This window comes from Choloepus didactylus, chromosome 1 (assembly GCF_015220235.1).
Source record: "Choloepus didactylus isolate mChoDid1 chromosome 1, mChoDid1.pri, whole genome shotgun sequence".
Taxonomy (NCBI): domain Eukaryota; kingdom Metazoa; phylum Chordata; class Mammalia; order Pilosa; family Megalonychidae; genus Choloepus; species Choloepus didactylus.
Window position 1 is genome coordinate 120566171 of NC_051307.1, and position 26407 is coordinate 120592577.

General features: G+C 37.6%; 1 protein-coding gene across 1 annotated transcript in view; it reads left to right on the top strand.

Moving 5' to 3' along the window:
* Window positions 1–24912, top strand: part of SPATA16 (spermatogenesis associated 16) — a 320164-nt gene extending 295252 nt beyond the window's left edge. Inside the window, exon 11 of the mRNA XM_037840523.1 lies at window positions 24368–24912. Coding sequence (XP_037696451.1) covers window positions 24368–24490 — 123 coding nt within the window. The 3' untranslated portion in view covers window positions 24491–24912. The remainder of the gene's footprint in view (window positions 1–24367) is intronic.
* The last annotated feature ends 1495 nt before the right edge of the window (window positions 24913–26407 follow it).

The following is a 26407-nucleotide window of genomic DNA, read 5'->3' on the forward strand; positions in this document are numbered from 1 at the left end:
TGCCAGCTATATGCCTTCCCAACTAACAGAGGTTTTCTGGACACCATTGGCCTTCCTTCAATGAAGGTATGCTTGTGTTGATACCTTAATTTGGAAATTTTCATGGCCTTCAGACTGTCAGTTTGTAACCAAATAAGCCCCCTGTAGAAAAGCCAATCCATTTCTGGTGTTTTGCATAATGGCAGCATTAGCAAACCAGAACACCCAGATATACAGAAATAAAACTGTCAAAAGACAAGGACAAGGAGAGTTCTGAAAGCTGAAAAGAAAAGCAATATGTTTTGAACAAGGGAGTCCTAGTGAGATTGTTTCAATTTCTCTTCAGAAATCGTGGCAGCAAGAAGGCTGTGGAATGAAATAAAGTTATGAAAGACAGCAATTGCCAAAAATAATTTTATATCTGGTGAGACTGTCTTTCAAAAATGAGAGAGAGATTAAGACATCCCCAGATAAATAAAAGCTGGGGGAGATCATCACCACTAGATTTGCCTTAGGAGCAATGTTAAAGGGAGTTCTTCAGAATGAAAGGAAAAGACACTAGACAGTGGATCAGTGCAGCGTAAAGAAATAATGACCCCCAGTAGAGGTAAATGTATGGGTAATTATAAATGCCAGTACTATTTAATTTTATTATTTGGTATGTAACTCTACTTCTTACTTCTTACAGAGACTAAAATGCAAATGCATAAAAGTAATGATAAATCTTAATAAATATACAATGTATAAAGATATTGTTTGCAACAAGTACAGCAAAAATCTTGGGGGAAAGAGAGAGATAGGAACAGTGTATGTATATGCTATTAAAGTTATGTTGGAATTAAACATGATTGTTATAGATTTAGATGTTAAGTTTGAGCCCCATGGTAATCACAAAGAAAATATATGAAAATTATATACAGAAAGAAATGAGAAGGGAATCAAAATGGTACAACACAAAAAAGTCAAAGAATTGACAGGCAGAAAAGAAGTAAGGTTTATGAAGATCAAATAGCAAAATGACAGAAGAAAGTCCTTCATTATCAGCAGTTACTTTAAATGTGCATGACTTAAATTCTCCAATCAAAAGGCAGAGGTTAGCAGAATGGATTCAAAAAGCATGACCAAATTATATGCTATTTACGAGAGACACACCTTAAATTCAAATGCACAAATAGGTTGAAAGGAAAGACTAAAAGGAATACACCATGCAAATAGTAAACAAAAGAGAGATGGAGTGGCTATATTAATATCAGATAAAAAAGACTTTACCAAAACTTTTTCAAGGGACAAATAAGGTCACCATATACTGATAAAGGGGTGGGTGAATTTAACAAGAAGACTTCACAATTATAAATATATACAAACTGGACAGCAGAGCCCCAAAATATATGAAGCAAATTTTGAGAAATTTGAAGGGAGAAATAGATGGTTCTATGTCGCTAATAGGAAACTTCAATTTCATTAATGGATAGACTATTGATAAGTAAATAGAGGACTTGAATGATCCTATAAAACTAGACCTAACAGACATAAATAGAACACTTCACCCAACAGCAGTAGAATGCACAATCTTCTCTAGAGCACATGAATCATTTTCCGGGGTAGACCATATGTTAGGTCACAAAATGTCTCAATAAATTCAAAAAATATTGAAATCATACAATGTATTTTCTCTGACCACAGCGGAATGAAGTTAGAAATAAATAACAAGGGAGAACTGGAAAATTCACAGATATGTGGAAATTAAACAACATACTTTTAAACAATCAGTGGGTCAAAGAAGAAATCAGAATGGAAATTAGGAAAAATCTTGAGGCTAATGAAAATGAAAACACAGCATTCCAAAATCTATGGGATGCAGCAAAGGCAGTATGGAAAGGGAAATTTACAGTTCTAAATGCCTACATTAAAAAAGAAGAAAGATCTTAAATCAGGGACCTAACTTCACAACTAGAGAATCTAGGAAAGGAACAGCAAGCTAAACCCAAAGTGAGCAGAATGAAGGTAGTAACAAAGATTAGAGCAGAGATTAATGCAATAAAGAATAAAATAAAATAGAATCAATGAATCCAAAATTTGGTTCTTCAATAAGGTCAATAAAATCTACAAACCTTTAGCTAGACTGACATAGAAAATGAGATGACACAAATAAGTAAAATCATAAATGAGATGGGGGGCATTACTACTGACTTCACAGAAGTAAAAGGATTGTAAGACAATACTAGAAACAACTGTGTACCAAAAAAATTAGATAACCTTGATGAAATGGACAAATTCCTAGAAATACACAAACCACCTACACTGACTCCAGAAGAAATAGAAGATCTCAGTAGACCAATCACTACTAAAGAGATTGAATCAGTAATGAAAATCCTCCCAACAAAGAAAAGCCCAGGACCAGATGGCTTCAGCAGTGAATTTTACCAAACATTCCAGGAAAAATTAACACCCATCTTGCTTAAATTCTTCCACAACATTAAGTATATGGGAAAAACTCCAAAATCATTCTATAAGGTCAACATTATCCTAAAATTGAAGCTGGATAAAGATACCACAAGAAAAGAAAATTGCAGCTCAATATCCCTTATGAATTTTGATGCAGAAATCCTCAACAAAATACCAGCAAACTGAATTCAAATATGTGAAGAGCTACAAATATGAAAAACAAACACTGTTGGAACAGAAAGTGAAAATAAATCCACAATTACAGTTGTAAACTCCAACACCCCTCTCTCAGTATTTGATAATATGTATCAAAGAGGATGTCAAAGAGGACGTCTCAAGAAAAATTTAAAAAATATACATTGAACTGAATGAAAATAAGAATACAATATATCAAAATTTGGGGGAGACTGCTAAAGAAGTGCTTAGTGAGAAATTTATAACACTAAATGAGTACATTATAAAAGAAGAAAAGTCTAAAATCAGTAATCAGAGCCCTACTTCAAGAACCTATGGGAATAAGAGCAAAGTAAATTCAAAGCAAGCAAAAGAAATAAAATAATTAAAAGTAGAAATTAATGAAATTGAAAACAAACAAAAAAAATAGGGAAAATCAGTGAAACAAAGAAAAGATCAATAAAATTGACAAACTTCCAGCAAGAGTAGTGGGGAAAAAAAGGAAGAAGACACAAATCACCATTATCAGGAATGAAAAAAGAAATTATTACAGCCCCTCCAGAAATCAAAAGTATAATAAGAGAATACAATGAACAATTATACATATATAAACTAGACAGCTGGGGTGAAACGTGTCAATTCCTTGAAAAACACAAACTACCACAACTCACCCAGTCTTAAATAATGTGAATAGCCCTATAATAATTAGGGAAATTGAATTTGTAACTTAAAACTTCTAAAAAAAGAAATCTCCAGGCTGAGCTAGTTTCACTGACAAAGTCTACCAAATGTTAAAGTGGAATTAAAACCAATTCTACACAATCTTTTCCAGAGAATACAAGAGGAGGAAACAACTGCCAATGCATGTGCTGGAGCTAGTGTTACCCTGATACCAAAACAGACAAAGATGGTACAAAAAAAAATAGAAAATTACAGACCAATATCACTCATGAATATAAATGCAAAAATCCTTAACAAAAATATTAACAAATAGAATGAGGCAATATAAAAAATTATACACCGTAATCAAGTGGTGTTTATTCTAGGGATGCAAGGTTGTTTTGAAAGTCCATCAATGTAATCCACAATATGAATGGGCTACAGAAGAAAAATCACATGATCATATCAATTGATGCTGAGAAAGCATTTGACAAAATTCAACACCAAATCATGATAAAAACTCTCAGAACACAAGGAATAAGGAGGACCTTCCTCAATTTACTAAAGAGCATCTACAAAAATCCTGCAGTTAACATGACACTTAATGGTGAAAGATACTACTTTCTCCCTAAGATTTGGAACAAGTCAAGGATGACAGATCTCACCAATCTTTTTCAACTTACTGCTGGAAATTCTAGTCAGTGCACTAGGGCAAGAAAAGGAAATAAAAGGCAAAGAGATCACAACAGAAGAAATAGAACTGTTCTTATTTGCAGATGACATTATCTACTTAGAAAACTCCAAAGAATGTACAAAAATTTTTTTCTCAAAATAATGATTTCAGCAAGATGACAGGATACAAGATAAACATACAACACTCAATTGTATTGCTATGTTCTATCAATGAACACGATGGCAGGGAAATGGATGTGATTATAAAAGGGCAGCATGGGATATCTTTGTGATGATGGAACTGTTATATACCCTGACTGTACCAATGTCAGTATCCTAGTTGTGATATTCTACTATAATTTTGCAAGATGTTACCATTGAGGAAAACTGGGTAAAGGGTATACAGGTTCTCTATGTATTTATTCCTACTACTCTACTACATGTGAATCTACAATCTTCTAATAATAAAAGTTTAATTGAAAAAATACACTATGTATTCAAACCTTCAGATTAATTATACCATTATATGTTGAAAAAAATATTTTTTTAAAAAAAAGCTATCATACATGATTTCCTTGACAAAGTGATACCTGGGTTTTATAATAGTTCTTTACCTCTATATACAACATAACAAAAAGTATCAGTACTGACATGTTCTAACAAGAGTGGTAATGCAATTTAGCAGAGAATTTCACTCCAAAACAACAATAGCCTATTATTGAACATTTTGTGACATCTCAGGGGTACATGCCTCAGAATTTGAAGTTGTGTTTTATGACTAAAATACTAAATAACATACCAAACTCACTAAGTGAGAAAGGAGAAACAGGGGTTTGCCTGTCTGTTTGAATGCTACCCAAATGTTAAAGACAACTGCTATATTATAAATAGTAGAAAGGACTTCATCTCAGAAACTAAGTTTATTTTAAAAATTAATTTCAAGCCTATTTGAAAACAATTGTAATTCTAATAAGAATTAAAATTCAAACCATTTTGGATGATAAATATTTAAAAGCATTCAGTCTGGAAATTAAATTGGAACAGAGCAAAGAAATTAATGTTATCAAATCCACTGTGGTGGAGTGAAATTTCTGTTTTGTAGAGAGGATTTGGGTCCTAACTGCTAATCACGGAAAACACATTCTCATTCTGCAAACTCCAGCACTGTCACGTAACCTGATATTTATTCCTGTAAAGTCAGGTTCTTATTTATTCTACCTTTTTTCTTTGCAAGAGCATCTTTAAAACTTCTATTTAAAAAAATCCTTTGAGCATCCAATTCCTGAGGCATAAACATTTGCAGACAAACCCATATAAACATACCTAATCCTTTCTTTGATCCAGACTAGATGAAATCCAATAAGAAGCCCCAAATTCAAGTCCAGCTTTTCCTTCCTGATAATTTACCTTTGCATTAGTGTTGGAGAGGAACCTCTTCTCACTGCTATTATTGAAAAGAGACAACTCTAGTTCACAAGATGTACACTAAACCCATGCAGGGGACACAAGTCAAGTACAGAGCACCAGATAGTGGGAAAAGTGAATTTTTGAAAGCATCAAAATCATGTTTCAGGGGAAATTAGAATTTAATTGAGCTTCCTTATCCTTACTTTATGGCTTAGTAGTATTAGATTTTAAATGACATTGGGAAGAAAAGGGGCACCCTACTCTCTTCTCAGTGATTTCCCTTCCCCTCTGCCACATCCAAATGCCTGCCCTTTCAAAGCCCTAATAAGCCATTCCTGTGTTATCCCTTATTGCTCCCACCTCTCACCAGCTTTGCTCATGCTGAGCTTCTTGTCATTTCTTTCCTTAGTTGGCCTCATTCCTAACTCTCTGCCACTGTAAAATTCAGTTTCTTTCCCAGCAATGCCCTTGTTCTCATAGCCTGCCTTTCCGCAATGAATGGAAGGTGGTAATGTTGCTTTCACCCCTGGCTCACATGCCTTCAATTACCAAATGAAAATAGGTTGGTTCTATGTGCAAATGAAGCTGCCGTTCCCAAAATTTAGCACCACAGGATGTTGGAGAGTTAATAGCAATCCTCCCTCGCAAAAAAAAAAAGCTGGTGGTAGAGTCAATAGCAGTCCTCCTTCACAAAAAAAGCTCTCCATTAAAGAGAGTTGCCTGACCCCACACTTTCCACCCACATACAAGACAATGGGTGTATCAAATACAAGTCAATTTCATAGTAAAAAAAAAACATTATTGGAGAAAATATTCAAGTGCTTTTTACCATGCCTACACTGAAAGTGATTGTGAGGAGGTTGTATGGGAGAAAACATATTATTTTAATCTGTAAAAGCATTGCATTTTATCCTGGAATCCAGTAGAAAATCATAAGTTCTTGGCATGCTGAAAAAATATCAAATCATGAACTGAAAAGAAATATTTTAGTACTATTGAGTGAATCTGGTGAGGTTGTATGACAAGAAGGAAATAAAGAGCACTGTGTTTTTCCTTCTGCTGTTATCCTAATCCATAATAGGGTCACTTCATATGCAAGATAAAATTTTGATATATCTGGGAAGAAAATACAGATTTTATAAATATGATGATTTAATAACTGGGATACAGGGGAGGCTCCAGAATCCTAGCATCTGGGGATGTCTATATTAACTGGTCCAGTGCTTTTCATTATGTACTAAGCCACAACAAAAGTGGTTGGATCCGCCTACTTTCTGCAAGGCTTCTCTCCATGGGAGCAGTCAAATTGCAATGTATCCTCCTTTCACTGAGCACATTTCTGTTCAGACTAAACATCATAAAAACCAGGACTTTAGAGTTGGGATGGATTTTAAAGTTTAATTTAATCCAACCCCCAGCTCATACATGACTCACAAGTACATAATGCCTTCAGGAATCATCTAGTGTTTGACTTTCACTCTCTGGTGAGGGGCATCACCACATTTCACCCTGAAGTCACATTTTTAAATAGATTTGAAGAAATAGTGATACTTAGAACTGATATAAAATATGATTTTTCATTCATTTGTCTACTCATTCAGTTATTCATTCTTTCAACCAATATTTACTGAGAACCTATTATGAACCCATCAGGCACAATGCAATGTACTGTAATTATAATCATCAAGGAGGGCTTTACAGAGCTTTTCACAGGCATCAAGACACTTAATCCCACAAAAATCCTGTGAAGTAGACTATGATTATTATTAATTTGTTATTTACTTGAGAGATGAGAAAATTAAAGTGCAAAAGTCACATGACGAGGACAATGAAGAATCAAGACTCAAACCCCTCCTCTAATTTTAAACAGTACTCTCTCCAATGTATATGCCAACACAAAACAAGCCCAACACCCCTTCCACATAACAACCCTTCATATACTTAAAGACATCACAGACCCCTGTTATGTTTTCCCTTCTCCTGATCAAACACCTCCAGCTCCCTCAGCCTTTCTCCATGCAATTTGGTGTTACGATCCTAGGTGTGCTGGTTTGAATATATTATGTCCCCCCAAATGCCACTGTTCTTGATGTAATCTTGTGTGGGCAGACATATCAGTGTTGATTGGATTGTAATTCTTTGAGTGTTTCCATGGAGATGAGCCCCACCCAACTGTGGGTGATGACTCTGGATAGTTTCGGTGGAGGTGTGGCCCCAACCATTCAGCATGGGCCTTGATGAGTTTGCTGGAGCCCTATATAAGCTCAGACAGAAGGAGTGAACTTGCTACAGCCAAGAGGGACACTTTGAGGAATGCACAGGAGCTGAGAGAGGAACTGCAGTTTACAGAGACATTTTGGAGGCAGCCTTTGAAAGCAGACATTTGCTCCAAAGAAGCTAAGAGAGGACAAACACCCCAAGGGCAACTGAGAGTGACATTTTGGAGAGAAGCTGAAGCCTAGAGAGGAACATCCTGGGAAAAAGCCATTTTGAAACCAGAACTCTGGAGCAAACGCCAGCCACGTGCCTTCCCAGCTAACAGGTTTTCCAGACACCATTGACCATCCTCCAGTGAATGTACCCAATTGTTGATGCATTACCTTGGACACTTTATGGCCTTAAGACTGTAACTGTGTAACCAAATAAACCCCTTTTATAAAAGCCAATCCATTTCTGGTGTTTTGCATGCTGGCAGCATTAGCAAACCAGAACGTTAGGCATATTCAGAACTGAGCATAATAGCCCACGTGTGATCTGACCTGAGCAGAGAAGGGGTAAAACTAATGCCTCTAATCAGACAATCACAACTTTTTTAATAGTGTAGAGTAAGAAGGTGAATTTGTTGGGTGTCAACCAGGGAAGACTGATGAATTATATTGAGCTTTCAGCCAATACGTACTACTGGAAAGTCAGATTCTCCCCTCTCTGCTCTGCCCCCTCCCAAATTTGCCTTTGTATGATGGAATCTTGAGACCTAATTGCACTTGGGAATTTAATGTATGTCAAACACACTTAGCACAGTCACTGGGGGCAACATCACTCATAAGAGAGGAAGCCAAAAACATGGTGGCTATTAAATAAAGTTGTTCGGATTTTTATTTTATATCACTTTTCTATGTATTTTTTCATTTATTTGTTTGTTTTCCTATTTATTGGATGTGGACCCCCAGACTCAAGTGCAATACTGCTATGAAATAATAGTACTTCAGACCTATGCAAATGACTTTAGATAAATTGTTTAATCCCACTAGAAACCTGCAAAGCAATTGATGGACAGGAAACTTAGGTTCGAAGAGGTTAAATAAATTTGCCCAAAGTCACATACCATGAAAATGGGGGAGCTGAGATTCAAGCCCAGATATATCTGACTTGGAACACTAGGTTTTTTGCCCTGCACATAATCAAAACCACCAATTCTTAATTTTTCTTAGCACTTTTAAACTGTTGGAATGCTTCTCACATGCTAAACTGCCAAAAAAAGCTTTTGTGTTTTTGTTCTTTTTTTCAATTTGGAGTCTTGCATCATTCTGGCTTTCAGTCTAGCACTAGGCTGTTATTACAGGTCCATTTTTAAACTCATTCTTGATTATGTGACCTTTTTCCATCTCTTATATTTGTCACAAATCAGACTCATTCTTTTTCCCTAAAGCTGTTAGTTGAATTATATTCCTTACCTCAGTTAAGATATGACAGTTATCTCAAGTTAGAACCTTCACAGTCATTCCTGATTCTGCCTTTTTTTCCTTATCCCAACATAAATTTTTTTAAAATCTCTAGCTTTTACCTCCTAAATGTCTCTTAAATTCTTGGTTCAGGCCCTCATGGCATTTTACATATCCTAGTGCACTGACCCCCTAACTGATTCACCTGTTTCTAGTCTGCCTGGCTTCACTCTGCTTCACACAATGATTCCAGGTTTATCTTTCAAACCAATAGGTAAGTTTTTCAACTTCTTACAAGCTGATCCAACCTGTCTTTGCTGCTGCATGACTTTGCTCCAGCCCTCTTCTCACTGCCACGTCTGTGCTCCAATAATGCCACCTGACTCACCTCTACCTGAACAGTCCATGTTCTTTCACAACCTGCTTTTGCACATGCAGTTCGCTCTGTCTGGAATGCATTTCTTGGCCTGACAAAAACCATCCTTTAAGACTCACTCCTATCACCTCCAATGCACCTCTGCATTCCTTCAGGTAGAATTAGCATTCTGATCTTTTTGCTAGGACAACTTTTTGTACATAATTCTTATGTAAACAGTTATCATATTGGTATGAAAGATCTTATGTACTCCCTTTGAAATGTGAGTTGACCAAAATTTTTCCTGTTTTTTTTTAATATATATCTTTGGTTACCTCCCCATTTCTTCCTAATTGTGACTGTTTGTTTTTGTCCTACCAGAATTTCAATTTTGAGATCTCCTGTTCCTCTTACGTGGCCTTCTCTTTTAGAGTTCATATTCATCTCTGTGCTGAACTTATTGAGTATACACTAATCATGGCTCACAGAGGTCTTGTAAATGTACAAGAAAGGCCCTGGGAAACTAGTTGTTGGTGATTTCATTTACTCTTTGGGATGGATTAAGACCTATAACAATATGATGGGTCGGAATTTGCCTTCCTAGTGAGGATTTCAGTTACCCTCAATCATCTGATTTCACCACATTCTCTCTAAGCTCCTTTGGTCTGATGTCCATATTACTGTAAGGCCAAGTCAGTGCTGGCATGTAGATACACAAGAAAATGTAATCTGCCCATTTTACAAATGGGAAAATTAGACCCAGAATAGCCAATTGGCTTATCTGATATGGTAAAACAAGTAGATTCTGTACTTAAAAGAGAGTCTAATAAGGCCTCTGTTCCAAAAACTAGCTCATTTCCTTTCTTACGTGCTAACATATTTCTTTGTGGGGTTTTTCCCCCTAAGGGCTTTATAGAATTTTCTATCATTTGCAATCTGTTCTTCTTGGTTATGTGAATCTATATCCTTTTCAACCAGCATTTTTCTTCCCTTGACTTAAAAAAATAAAAAAATAAAAAACATCTTTACTAAAAACATGTTGCAGCTGTCTACACTTCAGTAAGTATAGATGCTAAAATTGACTTACTTTACTGCATATTGTATCATTCATCTAATGGTGTAATCTAAGAGAATAACCTCTGATTTGAAAAATATGAGTCTTCATATTTAGGACTGGACTACTTAGATGTGATGTGAGTACAAGTCATGGAATTTTATGACTCGATGTGTCCCTGGACATTATCTAGGCCAACCCTCTCTTAATACCAAACATTAGTGAAAACCAAAGCTCAGAAAGACCAAGAGTCTTCCCTTAGGTCACAGAGCAAGGATATAAGCCAAATCAAGAGCAAAACTCAACACTCCTGAATTCTTTTCCAGTGCCCTTTCTACTACTACCTCCAGCTATTTCAAAAAAAGCATGGGAGAACCTAAGATGGCAGCTAGGTGAGACAGAGCAAAAAAACACCTCCGTGAAAAATACTAGATAAAAACCAGAAGGTGACCCAGAATACCGGTTTCAGTGATGCACCAGCTGGACAAGGTCTAGAACCACAGGAGCCATGCAGTTGGTGAAACCGTGAGTCTGCATTCTGAAATGAGTGAGTAAGCTAGCTGAAAGACCTATGGCCATGCTGCAGTGTGGGGAAGCCGGGAGCTGGCATTTGGAGATGGACTGGTTCTTTTTAAAAAAAGGAAAAAAAACCCACAAGCAGCTGCAGTTGCAACAATGGGAACCGCTCAGTGAAGCATGGCAGGAGCAGGCTGAGCCAACCTCTCGGTGTCTGGCATGGAGGGTAGCCTGCTGCAGGTTCCCTCAGGGCCAGGGGAGCAGAGGGGAGAGCCAAAGGAGAAAGAAACCCCACTGCTTGCAGCTGGCTCCCTGGTGGGCTGGAGACACTCCTGCCCAGGGCCGTGCCCACAGCCCAGAGAGCCACGTCAGTTGTCCCAGAGCTGGGAAGAAGGAACTGTGCGAAAAGGGGCAGGGTTGAGACACCCCATTCAGCCATCTTTGCATCAGGCTGAGAGCGCCCCTGCACAGTCCGGTGGCCCGGGGCTTCCCTTGAGGGACGGCACACAGTTGTGACGTAGCACAGCCTTACCTCAGCAGAGGTCCTGGAAGATCACAGCAGAGAAAGGGGGCCCACTCGGAAAACCCAGGGATGCTATGTCTATGCTGGGGGTTTGTAGGTCAGCAACAGAGAAAATCTGGGGCAAAACTGAAATGAAGACTTAGACTTGTGCAACAGCCTTAAATCTCTGGGAACACCTGGGAGGTTTGAATATTAAAGCTGCCCTGCCTCCCTAACCATCCAGACAGATGCCCTGCATTCAGGGCGGACAGCTCCAACAACACACCCAAACTGAGTTCACCAACTGAGCCCCACAAGAATCATTTCCCCACACACCACAAAGACAAAGTTGAAGAGAACTGACTTAAGGGGTATAGGTGACTCACAGACGCCATCTGCTGGTTAGTTGGAGAAAGCGTACATCACCAACTTGTATTTCTGAAAAATTAGAGTGGTATTTTTTTTATAATTTGAAAGAACCCTATCAAGCAAAGCAAATGCCAAGAGGCAAAAAACAACAGAAAATCTTAATGCATATGATAAAACCAGATGATATGGAGAATCCAATCCCAAATACCCAAATCAAAATATCAGAAGAGACACAGTACTTGGCACAATTAATCAAAAAACTACAATCGAGGAATGAAAACATGGCAAAGGATACAAAGGACATGAAGAAGACCATGATGCAGGATATAAGGGCATAAAGAAGACCCTAGAAAAGCATAAAGAAGAAATTACAGGAGTAAATAAAAAAATAGAAGATCTTATGGAAATAAAAGAAACTGTTGGCCAAATTAAAAAGACTCTGGGGAGGGCGAGGCAAGATGGCAGATTGGTGAGCTGTATGTTTTAGTTACTCCTCCAGGAAAGTAGGTAGAAAGCCAGGAACTGCGTGGACTGGACACCACAGAGCAATTTAACTTTGGGCATATTTCATACAACACTCATGAACACGTCGAACTGCTGAGATCAGCGAAATCTGTAAGTTTTTGCAGCCAGGGGACCCGCGCCCCTCCCTGCCAGGCTCAGTCCCATGGGAGGAGGGACCATCAGCGCTGGGAAGGAGAAGGGAGAACTGCAGTGTCAGCTCTTATCGGAAACTCATTCTACTGATCCAAACTCCAACCATAGATAGACTGAGACCAGACACCAGAGAATCTGAGAGCAGCCAGCCCAGCAGAGAGGAGCCAGGCATAGCAAAAAAACAACAAGAAAAACTCCAAAATAAAAGCGGAGGATTTTTTGGAGTTCTGGTGAACATAGAAAGGGGAAAGGCAGAGCTCAGGCCCTGAGGCTCATATGCAAATCCCAAAGAAAAACTGATCTCTCTGCCCTGTTGGACCTTTCCTTAATGGCCCTACTTGCTTTGTCTCTTAGCATTTCAGTAACCCATTAGATCTTCAAGGAGGGCCGCTTTTTTTTTTTAATCTTTTTTTCTTTTTCTAAAACAATTACTCAAAGAAGCCCAATATGGAAAGCCTCAAAGACTTGCAATTTGGGCAGATCAAGACAAGAGCAGAACTAAGAGAGCTCTGAGACAAAAGGCAATAAACCACTGGCTGAGAAAATTCACTAAACAGCACAACTTCCCAAGAAAAGGGGGATGTCCAGTCACAGCCATCATCCTGGTGGACAGGAAACACTCCTGCCCATCGCCAGCCCCATAGCCCAGAACTGCCCCAGACAACCCAGTGTGATGGAAGTGCTTCCAATAACAGACACACACCACAAAACTGGGCACGGACATTAGCCTTCCCTGCACCCTCAGCTGGTTGTCCCAGAGTTGGGAAGGTGGAGCAGTGTGAATTAACAAAGTTCCAATCAGCCATCATTTCAGCAGACTGGGAGCCTCCCTACACAGCCCAGCAGCCCAGAACTGCCCTGGGAGGATGGCACTCACCTGTGACATAGCACAGTCATCTCTCAACAGAGGACCAGGGGGTGCATGACCTGGAAGAGGGACCCACTTGCAAGTCTCAGGAGCCATACGCCAATACCAAGGACTTGGGGGTCAGTGGCAGAGACAAACTGTGGCAGGACTGAACTGAAGGATTAGACTATTGCAGCAGCTTTAAAACTCCAGGAACACCAAGCAGATTTGATTGTTAGAGACGCCCCCCACCACCGACCGCCCAGACACATGCCCCATATGAAGGGTGGGCAACAGCAACTACACACACAAGCTTGGTACACAAATTGGACCACACAAGACTCACTCCCCCACTCACCACAAAGTCAAAGCAGGGGAGAACTGGCTTGTGGAGAACAAGTGGCTCGTGGATGCCACCTACTGGTTAGTTAGAGAAAGTGAACTCCACGAAGCTGTAGATCTGATAAATTAGAGATAAGGACTTCAATTGGTCTACAAATCCTAAAAGAACCATATCAAGTTAAGCAAATACCAAGGGGCCAAAAACAACCGAAAATTATAAACCATATGAAAAAAACAGACGATATGGATAACCCAAGCCCAAACACCCAAATCAAAAGATCAGAAGAGACACAGCACCTAGAGCAACTACTCAAAGAACTAAAGATAACAATGAGACCATAGTACAGGATACAAAGGAAATCAAGAAGACCCTAGAAGAGCATAAAGAAGACATTGCAAGACTAAATAAAAAAATAGATGATCTTATGGAAATTAAAGAATCTGTTGACCAAATTAAAAAGATTCTAGATACTTATAGTACAAGACTAGAGGAAGTTAAACAACGAATCAGTGACCTGGAAGATGACAGAATGGAAAATGAAAGCACAAAAGAAAGAATGGGGAAAAAAATCAAAAAGATCAAAACGGACCTCAGGGAAATGATAGATAATATAAAACATCCGAATATAAGACTCATTGGTATTTCAGAAGGGGAAGAAAAGGGTAAAGGTCTAGGAAGAGTATTCAAGGAAATTTTGGGGGAAAACTTCCCAAATCTTCTAAACACCATAAATACACAAATCATAAATGCCCAGCGAACTCCAAATAGAATAAATCCAAACAAACCCACTCCGAGACATATTCTGATCATACTGTCAAACACAGAAGAGAAGGAGCAAGCTCTGAAAGCAGCAAGAGAAAACCAATTCATCACATACAAAGGAAACAGCATAAGACTAAGTAGTGACTACTCAGCAGCCACCATGGAGGCGAGAAGGCAGTAACATAACATATATTTAAAATTCTGAGTGAGAAAAATTTCCAACCAAGAATACTTTATCCAGCAAAGCTCTCCTTCAACTTTGAGGGAGAGCTTAAATTTTTCACAGACAAACAAATGCTGAGAGAATTTGCTAACAAGAGACCTGCCCTACTTGAGATATTAAAGGGAGCCCTACAGACAGAGAAACAAAGAAAGGACAGAGAGACTTGGAGAAAGGTTCAGTACTAAAGAGATTCAGTATGGGTACATTACATGATATTAATAGAGAGAGGGGAAAAATATATATGACAAACATAAACCAAAGGATAAGATGGCTGATTCAAGAAATGCCTTCACGGTTATAACGTTGAATGTAAATGGATTAAACTCCCCATAAAAAGATATAGATTCACAGAATGGATTTAAAAAAATGAACCATCAATATGTTGCATACAAGAGACTCATCTTAGACATAGGGACCTGAAAAACTTGAAAGAGAAAGGATGGAAAAAAATATTTCATGCAAGCTACAGCCAAAAGAAAGCAGGTGTAGCAATATTAATCTCAGATAAAATAGACTTTAAATGCAGGGATGTTTTGAGAGACAAAGAAGGCCACTACATACTAATAAAAGGGGTAATTCAACAAGAAGAAATAACAATCATAAATGTTATGCACCCAGTCAAGGTGCCACAAAATACATGAGAGAAACACTGGCAAAACTAAAGGAAGCAATTGATGTTTCCACAATAATTATGGAAGATGTCAACACATCACTCTCTTCTATAGATAGATCAACCAGACAGAAGACCAATAAGGAAACTGAAAACCTAAATAATCTGATAAATGAATTAGATTTAACAGACATATATAGAACATGATATCCCAAATCACCACGATACACATACTTCTCTAGTGCTCATGGAACTTTCTCCAGAATAGATCATATGCTGGGACATAAAACAAGGGTCAATAAATTTAAAAAGATTGAAATTATTCAAAGCACATACCACAATGGAATACAATTAGAAGTCAATAACCATCAGAGACTTAGAAAATTCACAAATACCTGGAAGTTAAACAACACACTCCTAAACAATCAATGGGTTAAAGAAGAAATAGCCAGAGAAATTGCTAAATATATAGAGATGAATGAAAATGAGAACACAACATACCAAAACCTCTGGGATGCAGCAAAAGCAGTACTGAGGGGGAAATTTATCACACTAAATGCAAATATTAAAAAGGGAGAAAGAGCCGAAATCAAAGAACTAATGGATCAATTGAAGAAGCTAGAAAATGAACAGCAAACCAATCCTAAACCAAGTAGATGAAAAGAAATAACAAGGATTAAAGCAGAAATAAATGACATAGAGAACAAAAAAACAATAGAGAGGATAAATATCACCAAAAGTTGGTTCTTTGAGAAGATCAACAAGATTGACAAGCCCCTAGCTAGACTGACAAAATCAAAAAGAGAGAAGACCCATATAAACAAAATAATGAATGAAAAAGGTGACATAACTGCAGATCCTGAAGAAACTTAAAAAATTGTAACAGGATACTATGAACAACTGTATGGCAACAAACTGGATACTGTAGAGGAAATGGACAATTTCCTGGAAACACATGAGCAACCTAGACTGACCAGAGAAGAAATAGAAGACCTCAACCAACCCATCACAAGCAAAAAGATCCAATCAGTCATCAAAAATCTTCCCACAAATAAATGCCCAGGGCCAGATGGCTTCACAGGGGAATTCTACCAAACTTTCCAGAAAGAACTGACACCAATCTTACTTAAACTCTTTCAAAACATTGAAGAAAATGGAACACTACCTAACTCATTTTATGAAGCTAACATCAATCTAATACCAAAACCAGGCAAAGATGCTACAAAAAAGGAAAACTACCAGCCAATCTCCCTAATGAATATAGATGCAAAAATCCTCAACAAAATACTTGCAAATCGAATCCAAAGGCACATTAAAAAAATCATACACCATGACCAAGTGGGGTTCATTCCAGGCATGCAAGGATGGTTCAACATAAGAAAATCAATCAATCTATTACGACACATTAACAAGTCAAAAGGGAAAAATCAAATGATCATCTCAATAGATGCTGAAAAAGCATTCAACAAAATCCAACATCGCTTTATGACAAAAACACTTCAAAAGGTAGGAATTGAAGGAAACTTCCTCAATATGATAAAGAGCATATATGAAAAACCCACAGCCAGCATACTACTCAATGGTGAGAGACTGAAAGCCTTCCCTCTAAGATAAGGAACAAGACAAAGATGCCCGCTGTCACCACTGTTATTCAACATTGTGCTGGGAGCACTAGCCAGGGCAATCCGGCAAGACAAAGAAATAAAAGGCATCCAAATTGGAAAAGAAGAAGTAAAACTGTCATTGTTTGCAGATGATATGATCTTATATCTGGAAAACCCTGAGAAATCGAAGATACAGCTACTAGAGCTAATAAACAAATTTAGCAAAGTAGCGGGATACAAGGTTAATGCACATAAGTCAGTAATGTTTCTATATGCTAGAAATGAACAAACTGAAGAGACACTCAAGAAAAAGATACCATTTTCAATAGCAACTAAAAAAATCAAGTACCTAGGAATAAACTTAACCAAAAATGTAAAAGACCTATACAAAGAAAACTACATAACTCTACTAAAAGAAATAGAAGGGGACATTAAAAGATGGAAAAATATTCCATGTTCATGGATAGCAAGGCTAAATGTCATTAAGAAGTCAATTCTACCCAAACTCATCTACAGATTCAATGCAATCCCAATCAAAATTCCAACAACCTACTTTGCAGACTTGGAAAAGCTAGTAATCAAATTTATTTGGAAAGGGAAGATGCCTCAAATTGCTAGAGACACTCTAAAAAACAAAAGCAAAGTGGAAGGACTTACACTCCCTGACTTTGAAGCTTATTATAAAGCCACAGTTGTCAAAACAGCATGGTGCTGGCACAAAGATAGACATATTGATCAATGGAATCAAATTGAGAATTTGGAGATAGACCCCCAGATCTATGGCCAACTGATCTTTGATAAGGCCCCCAAAGTCACTGAACTGAGTCATAATGGTCTTTTCAACAAATGGGGCTGGGAGAGTTGGATATCCATATCCAAAAGAATGAAAGAGAACCCCTACCTCACATCCCACACAAAAATTAACTCAAAATGGACCAAAGATCTCAATATAAAAGAAAGTACCATAAAACTCCTAGAAGATAACTTAGGGAAACTTCTTCAAGACCTTGTATTAGGCGGCCAATTCCTAGACTTTACACCCAAAGCACAAGTAACAAAAGAAAAAATAGATAAATGGGGACTCCTCAAGCTTAGAAGTTTCTGTATCTCAAAGGAATTTCTCAAAAAGGTAAAGAGGCAGCCAACTCAATGGGAAAAAAATTTTGGAAACCATGTATCTGACAAAAGACTGATATCTTGTGTATATAAAGAAATCCTACAATTCAATGACAATAGTACAGACAGCCCAATTATAAAATGGGCAAAAGATATGAAAAGACAGTTCTCTGAAGAGGAAATACAAATGGCCAAGAAACACATGAAAAAATGTTCAGCTTCACTAGCTATTAAAGAGATGCGAATTAAGATCACAAGGAGATACCATCTCACACCGGTTAGAAAGGCTGCCATTAAACAAACAGGAAACTACAAATGCTGGAGGGGATGTGGAGAAATTGGAACTCTTATTCATTGTTGGTGGGACTGTATAATGGTTCAGCCACTCTGGAAGTCAGTCTGGCAGTTCCTTAGAAAACTAGATATAGAGTTACCATTGGATCCAGTGATTTCACTTCTCGGTAAATACCCGGAAGATCGGAAAGCAGTGACACTAACAGATGTCTGCAAGCCAATGTTCATAGCAGCATTTTATTCACAAATGCCAAGAGATGGAAACAACCCAAATGTCCTTCAACAGATGAGTGGATAAATAAAACGTGGTATATACACATGATGTAATACTACACGACAGTAAGAAAGAACGATCTCGTGAAACATATGACAACATGGATGAACCTTGAAGACAAAATGCTGAGCGAAATAAGCCAGGCACAAAAAGAGAAATATTATATGCTACCACTAATGTGAACTTTGAAATATGTAAAACAAATGGTTTATAATGTAGAATGTAGGGGAACTAGGAATAGAGATCAATTAAGGAAGGGGAAACAATAATCCAAAAACAGATAAGCTATTTAATGTTCTGGGAATGCCCAGGAATGACTATGGTCTGTTAATTTCTGATGGATGTAGTAGGAACAAGTTCACAGAAATGTTGCTATATTAGGTTACTTTCTTGGGGTAGAGTAGGAACATGTTGGAAGTAAAGCAGTTATCTTAGGTTAGTTGTCTTTTTCTTACTCCCTTGTTATGGTCTCTTTGAAATGTTCTTTTATTGTATGTTTTTTTTAATTATTTTTTTAATTTTTTTTATTTTTCATACAGTTGATTTAAAAAAAAAAAGTTTTAAAAAAAAAACAAGGAAAAAAATATGTAGAGCCCCCTTGAGGAGCCTGTGGAGAATGCAGAGGTATTGGCCTACCCCACTTCGATGGTTGCTAACATGACCACAGACATAGGAGACTGGTGGTTTGATGGATTGAGCCCTCTACCACAGGATTTACCCTTGGGAAGACTGTTGCTGCAAAGGAGAGGCTAGGCCTCCCTATAATTGTGCCTAAGAGCCTTCTCCTGAATGCCTCTTTGTTGCTCAGATGTGGCCCTCTCTCTCTACCTAAGCCAACCTGAAAGGTGAAATCACTGCCCTCCCCCCTACATGGGATCAGACACCCAGGGGAGTGAATCTCCCTGGCAACGTGGAATATGACTCCCGGGGAGGAATGTAGACCCGGCATCATGGGACGGAGAACATCTTCTTGACCAAAAGGGGGATGTGAAAGAAAATGAAATAAGCTTCAGTGGCAGAGAGATTCCAAAAGGAGCCGAGAGGTCACTCTGGTGGGCACTCTTATGCACAATTTAGACAACCCTTTTAGGTTCCAAAGAATTGGGGTAGCTGGTGGTGGATACCTGAAACTATCAAACTGCAACCCAGAACCCATGAATCTCGAAGACAATTGTATAAAAATGTAGCTTACGAGGGGTGACAGTGGGATTGGGAAAGCCATAAGGACCACACTCTCCTTTGTCTAGTTTATGGATGGATGAGTAGAAAAATAGGGGAAGGAAACAAACAAACAGACAGACAAAGGTACCCAGTGTTCTTTTTTACTTCAATTGCTCTTTTTCACTGTAATTATTCTTGTTATTTTTGTGTGTGTGCTAATGAAGGTGTCAGGGATTGATTTAGGTGATGAATGTACAACTATGTAATGGTACTGTGAACAATCGAATGTACGATTTGTTTTGTATGACTTCATGGTATGTGAATATATCTCAATAAAATGAAAATTTTAAAAAAATAAAAAAATAAAATAAAAAGTCTCTGGATACTCATAATACAGCATTAGAGGAAGTTGAACAATGACTCAGTGTCCTATAAGTCCACAGAACAGAAAATGAAAGAACAAAAGAAAGAATGGAGGAAAAAATTGAAAAAATCGAAATGGATCTCAGGGATACGATAGACAAAATAAAACATCCTAATTTAAGACTCATTGGTGTCCCAGAAGGGAAAGAGAAGGGTGAAGGTCTGGAAAGAGTATTCAAAGAAATTATTGGGGAAAACTTCCCCAACCTTCTACACAATATAAATACACAAAGCATAAATGCCCAACAAACTCCAAATAGAATAAATCCAAATAAACCCACTCGGAGACATATTCTGATCAGACTCTCAAATACTGAAGAGAAGGAGCAAGTTCTGAAAGCAGCAAGAGAAAAGCAATTCACCACATACAAAGGAAACAACATAAGACTAAGTTGTGACTACTGAGCGGCCACCATGGAGGTGACAAGGCAGTGGCATGACATATATAAAATTCTGAGAGAGAAAAATTTCCAACCAAGAATACTTTATCCAGCAAAACTCTCCTTCAAATTTGAGGGAGAGCTTAAATTTTTCACAGACAAACAAATGCTGAGAGATTTTGCCAATAAAAAGCCTGCCCTACTTCAGATACTAAAGGAAGCCCTACCAACAGAGACACAAAGAAAGGAGAAAGAGATAATAGAGAATTTTAACAGACATATATAGAACCTTACATCCCAAATCACCAGGACACACATTTTTCTCTAGTGATCACGGATCTTTCTCCAGAAGGAACCATATGCTGGGACATAAAACAAGCCTCAATAAATTTAAAAAAAAAATTTTTTTTGAATATATTCAAAGCACATTCTCTGACCACAATGGACTACAAATAGAAGTCAATAATTTTTGAATTGTAACTCCACTATTTACTTCCTACATGATATAAAATACACAAACTCTAATGACAAATCAGTGGTTGTGAACTCAATGTAAAATATGTAATTTTTGACAAGAACTATATAAAGGTGGGAGAATGGAGGAGCATAGAAACATAGTTTAGGTGTCCTATTGAAGTTAAGTTGGTATCAAAGAAAAACAAGATTGTTTTGGATTTAAGAGGTTAATTTTAAGCCCCACAGTAAACACAAAGAAATTATCAGAAAATATGACCATAGAGATGAAAAGTAGAGTATGGGTTAAGAGAAATGGGGGAAGGGGCAATGGGGAGTTAAGAAATGAGTGTAAGGTTGCTGTTTGAGGTGAAGGGAAATTGCTAGTAATGGATGGTGGGAAGGAGATAGCATTACGACATTCTAAATGTGATTAATCCCACTAATGGAATGCTAGGGAGGGGTTGGAATCGGAAGATTTAGGCTGTATATGTTTCCACAACTGAGAAAAAAAAAACAAAAAGACGGTCTAAATAGATGACAATTGAATACCAAGGATGACCCATCTGAGGATGGAGGACAGGAGGCTCAAAGGGACACAGTTGAGACATAAGGAAAAAAAAAAAAAAGAAATATAGAATGTAAGCTTTGTATCAATGTTGAATCTCTTGTACTTCTTAGCTGCGTTTAATGGGATTGCATAAAAGAATGTTCTTGTTCATGGGAATTGAATATGTGAATTATAGTGTTTGTTCAAGGATGTGTGCAGCTAGTTCTCATATGTTCAGAAGAATGGATAGATGATGGATGATAGGGAGGGAGGGAGGGAAAGAAATAGCGATGTGACAGCATGTTAAAGTTGGTGGATTGGGGTATTGGGGGAGGGGAGTCAGGGTATGCTGGAGTTCTGTGTATGGGGTTAGTATCGTTTTTGCAACTGTTCCTATAACTTTGAATTTATTTCAAAATAAAATTTTAAAAAAAAGTATGGAGGCAACACAATTTTATTACTTTGTCTTGATAGTATCAAAGCTAAACAATGGTAATGAAATGGTGCTACATGAAAGTAATGATTATTAATTTATAAGGGAAAAGAAGGCCTTCTGATATGATCCATACCAGCCATCATTTTGAGTAGCTAAAAGAACATAGGTTTTTTAATCTCTTCAATTTTCACTCTCTTGTCAAGCAGTAGGATTAGTAAAGATCTACCATATTCTAAGTCATAGACAAGTTAACCTAGTTACTGCCTTATGGAGCTGAAAATCTAGATGGGAAGAATGAAATACAAATCATTATAAGCAATTAAGTAACAAATGCAATATGCAAATTAATGAATGGGCTGCTATGCCAATGTGTTTCTCAGAGACCCAGCCTGGCCTAGGATGTCAAGGAGGACTTCCCTGAGGCAATGATGTTTAAACTGAAATCCAGAGGGCAAAGCATGAGGAGGACTGAGGGTGCAGCTGTGCTCAGATAACCAACAGATACACTGCACAGCTCAAGCAGCTGGAGTGATGAGATAGAACTAGGGATGGAAGTAAAGCCAGATCACCAAGACTGTATAGGCCATGTTAAGGGAGTGGGAATCCATTTAAATATTTTAAGCAAAGGAAAGATGTAATTGGGTTTACATTTTTAAAAGATCGTTCTGGCATCATTAGGAGAATAGATTGAAAGCACAGCCCGGAGAGAGACCAGGTGGGAAGTGAACACATAGGCAAGGTGAAACATGCATATAGTCTGTACTCTAGACCTTCCAGATTGATTCAGCAGTGACTTTAGTCTAATGATGCATCTTGTGCTTCTACTTGGTCTTTTTTAATGAAAAAACTACTGCTCGATAAACACAATTTTTTTGAAAAGACACAGCAGCTACCTAATTATTTTTCTGTCTCTTTGAAGGATGTTTTTTGTTGTTGTTGCCTTAGGATTGTGATTTTAAATTATATTTGGGCTAATTGCAAAAATTCTAATTGTAAGAGCTTTGATTTAAATGATACATTTTCAGTGAAAATAACATAAATGAATCATCAACTGAACTACTGAAGTAACTGTAAAGTGCCATCCATTATGTTTGTTTTGATTATGCTCTATGTTAATTTTTTACTTTTGATGTTGGTGTAAATTGGAGTGCATAAATGTATGGATTACATAGGCAACTGCATTGATTTCATGACAGGATCCCAAAAATATTCTGTCAAATTATTTTGATGATTTCTGCAATGATCAAACATCATAAATGAGGATGTGCTTTTGGAGATATTTACCTGAAGCAGTTTCACAAAGGTTTTTACAAAGAATTGTCTTCACATAAATAAGTTATATTATTTTCTTAAGGAAGCCAATGGACAGTTTATATTACCTGGTATGATACAAGACCTAAGCATAACATATGGATTTGTGTTACCATTTGTTATTCTCTTTTTGACAATCTGAATTATCTTTTGGATATTACTCTGAATGATAAATCAAGCAATTTAAGAGTGGAACTCAAAATTGGAAAAGTGAAGTCGTAAGTGCTTTTATCCTAAGTAGAGAGTATGTTCATGTACCTTTAATAGCACATGTTCTAGCTTTGAGATAACTTTATGACAAAGGGCTCTTCAGCAACTGACATTAGGCTAATACAATATTCAGGTCCTAGGAGACAGGGTTAAGTACAAATACTTACATTACAGACATTCATGATGGCCTAACTCAGCACGTATGTAAGCTGTTTTTTTCCACAGTTCTTTCTGACAAACAGTATAATACACTCAACCTTCATTGAATAATTATGTTTTCTTTGGAGAAAGAATAATGGTTTTTTCAAGAGTTATTGTTTTGTATGTCATTATTTTACCTTATTCCTTGGAGCATGGGATTTTTAAAGAAAATGTATTTATTCAAAATTACCTTTTGATTAAATAGAGAAATAGTTCTTACCATGACAATATAGAACAGTCATTTCCTCCCAAGTGTAGGCTAGGGGCATACAAATGCTAGAATGTCTGGCTTTGAGAAAGGTAGATGTGTGTGTGGGTGTATGTGTGTGTGATGTGGTATGTTTTAACTATTCTTTTTGATAATGGAGGCAGGGAAAGGGCTTGCCATAGATTAATTTTTCACCATGCTTTTCCTTTTGAAATTTCTGTTTTCACTGTTGAAGACAGCACGGTGACAATAATCCCCATTCGCATTCCCAATACATAAGACTAGGCAATAAAGCAAATTTCCAAATGTCTGCTTCATGTTCATAAAACAGAGAAATCTGAAAGGAAAACAGAAGGAGGTTTTTAGGTTTAATTGTTTCCGTCTCTGCCAGTTCTGGTCCAAAAATGGACCTATATGTGCCATTTATTTTTAAATAGCTCACCATTTTCATAAATCTAAAGACTCCCAGGAAAACAACAAATCTTGTTAAATCTGCTGATTTCTTCTAGATTGGACAAATTGAAGATTTTCTGTACCAATTGGAAGATAGTTTCTTAAAAACCAAAAAACTGAGGACTGCTCGAAGGCAGAAAACGAAAATGAAGCGGCTTCAAACGGTGCAGCAAAGCTAGTCACTGGAGAGCAGGCGTCACCACTAAGGCATCCCAGAGGAAAAGGCAAGGGCAGTTACCAGACAGACCATGACAGCCGGCAGCAAAGGCCGATAGCCACAGGAAGGAGGGGCACTTCCCCCTGGCTCATCTGTAGCAACCAGTTTCTATACCTCATTAGTCTCAGTTGGCAGCAATAAACGTTCTCGGCAAGTTTGACTTGACTCCTGTTCAAATGTATCTTGTTTAAATAACTGATAAAATAACCATTGCTGCCACTTTCACCTGCCTTGTTTTTTCAAAATTGACTAAGGTATACCAGTTCTGCACAGGTATGTTCATGGTATGCCTGTATAATCATGCATATTCACTAAGGTTATTCATAAAGATGTGGGCAGACAATATAAATGCAAATTAAAAATTATAAAACTGATATTATACCTTCTCCAACTTTATAGAGATAGTGATATGTGGTATGGATGATATCATCAGTTAAGGTATCTCATTAAAATGTGTATTCATTCCTGTGGATCCTTGATATTGTATTTTCCCTGCCTGCTAAATGACTCAACAAAAATGCACATATTTGACAAGGTAGTGGATCAATAACCATCACTCAAGACCTCAACTGACACCAACAAGGAGTGGGGGGTGAAGAGAGGGTAAGAACAAGGAACCAGCTACAGGAAAGAATAGGCAAGGAAATATAATTTTAAAAAAATAATAGTGGGAAAAATAAATAGGGTCCCAGAGTACATTGATAATCAGCAGCATGAAAAGGAGAAAATGGAATAAGATAGTGGTGAATTTTTCATTATACAATGCAACTATAAGGAAATCAATAATTTAGTCTTATAAGTGTATGCTCTTTCTCTGCCATTTTTTGGAAGATACAGGAGATTTTATTCTGTAACATTTCAAAGACATTAAATGCAAATCAAAAAGAAAGACATCTTGGCAGGAGAGAAGAAATGATATACACTTGATCAGATAAAATTTAATTAATATTTTATTATTGTGTTGTTTATTTTTCTCAACTTCTTATTTTCAAATTTTTTATAGGGGAAAGTGGCAAGAAGAGTACAATATAACTGAAATAGCTTTTATATAGATTTCCCCATTTATTAATATTTTGCTACATTTGCTTTCTCTGTCCCTCTCTCTCTCTCTCATCAAAGCAATTATCACACACTCCATACAACAACCAGATTTGTTTATTTTAATAAAATTATCTTACAATGAATTCACTACACCAACCCCCCATTTGTAGGTCTGAATTTATTCTCTATATCAAATTAGCCAAAAGTCCTCAGTTACTCAGGAACTGTTGTGGGGAGAGCCTGTGAACAGCACACGCCCCACCACCCCATCCTCCTCCTCGCTGCCGGCCTCTCTGTGGCTTTGCTCTCATGGTCACAGCACCAGGCAGCAGGCTTAGGAGCCTTGAAAATGGGAAGTAAGCAACAAAGTCTGTTTGCTCCTGCCTGGCAAGGTGCAGCCTCAGAGCTGATAATCATACTCTTGTCTATCTTTAAGGATAGCAAATCATTCTTTGAGAACACTTTGATGCAATTTTTTAAAACAGCCAAAAATTACCCAGAACCTAAACTGGTGAGTAGAGTGGATGGACAACTGATTAATGCCCTTCTCTGTCCAAGATAATGTGAAATAAGTGTAACATTACAAGGTGAGTCCTATGAAGAGAACCACCTGCACCCTGGTATCTACATGCTGGTATGTTGATTTTTTAAAAAATCTATCTTTCTAGGCACTCCTATATGCCTCTGATGGGACAGAATATTGATAAACCAAAAATCTGTTTAGAAGGAACTTCCAGAGAAGATGGTGGAGTAGGAAGCTCCAGGACTCAGCCCTCCTCCAAAACAGCCAGTGGTCAGACAGGAACTGTCTGAAACAACTGTTCTGGGGCTCCAGAGG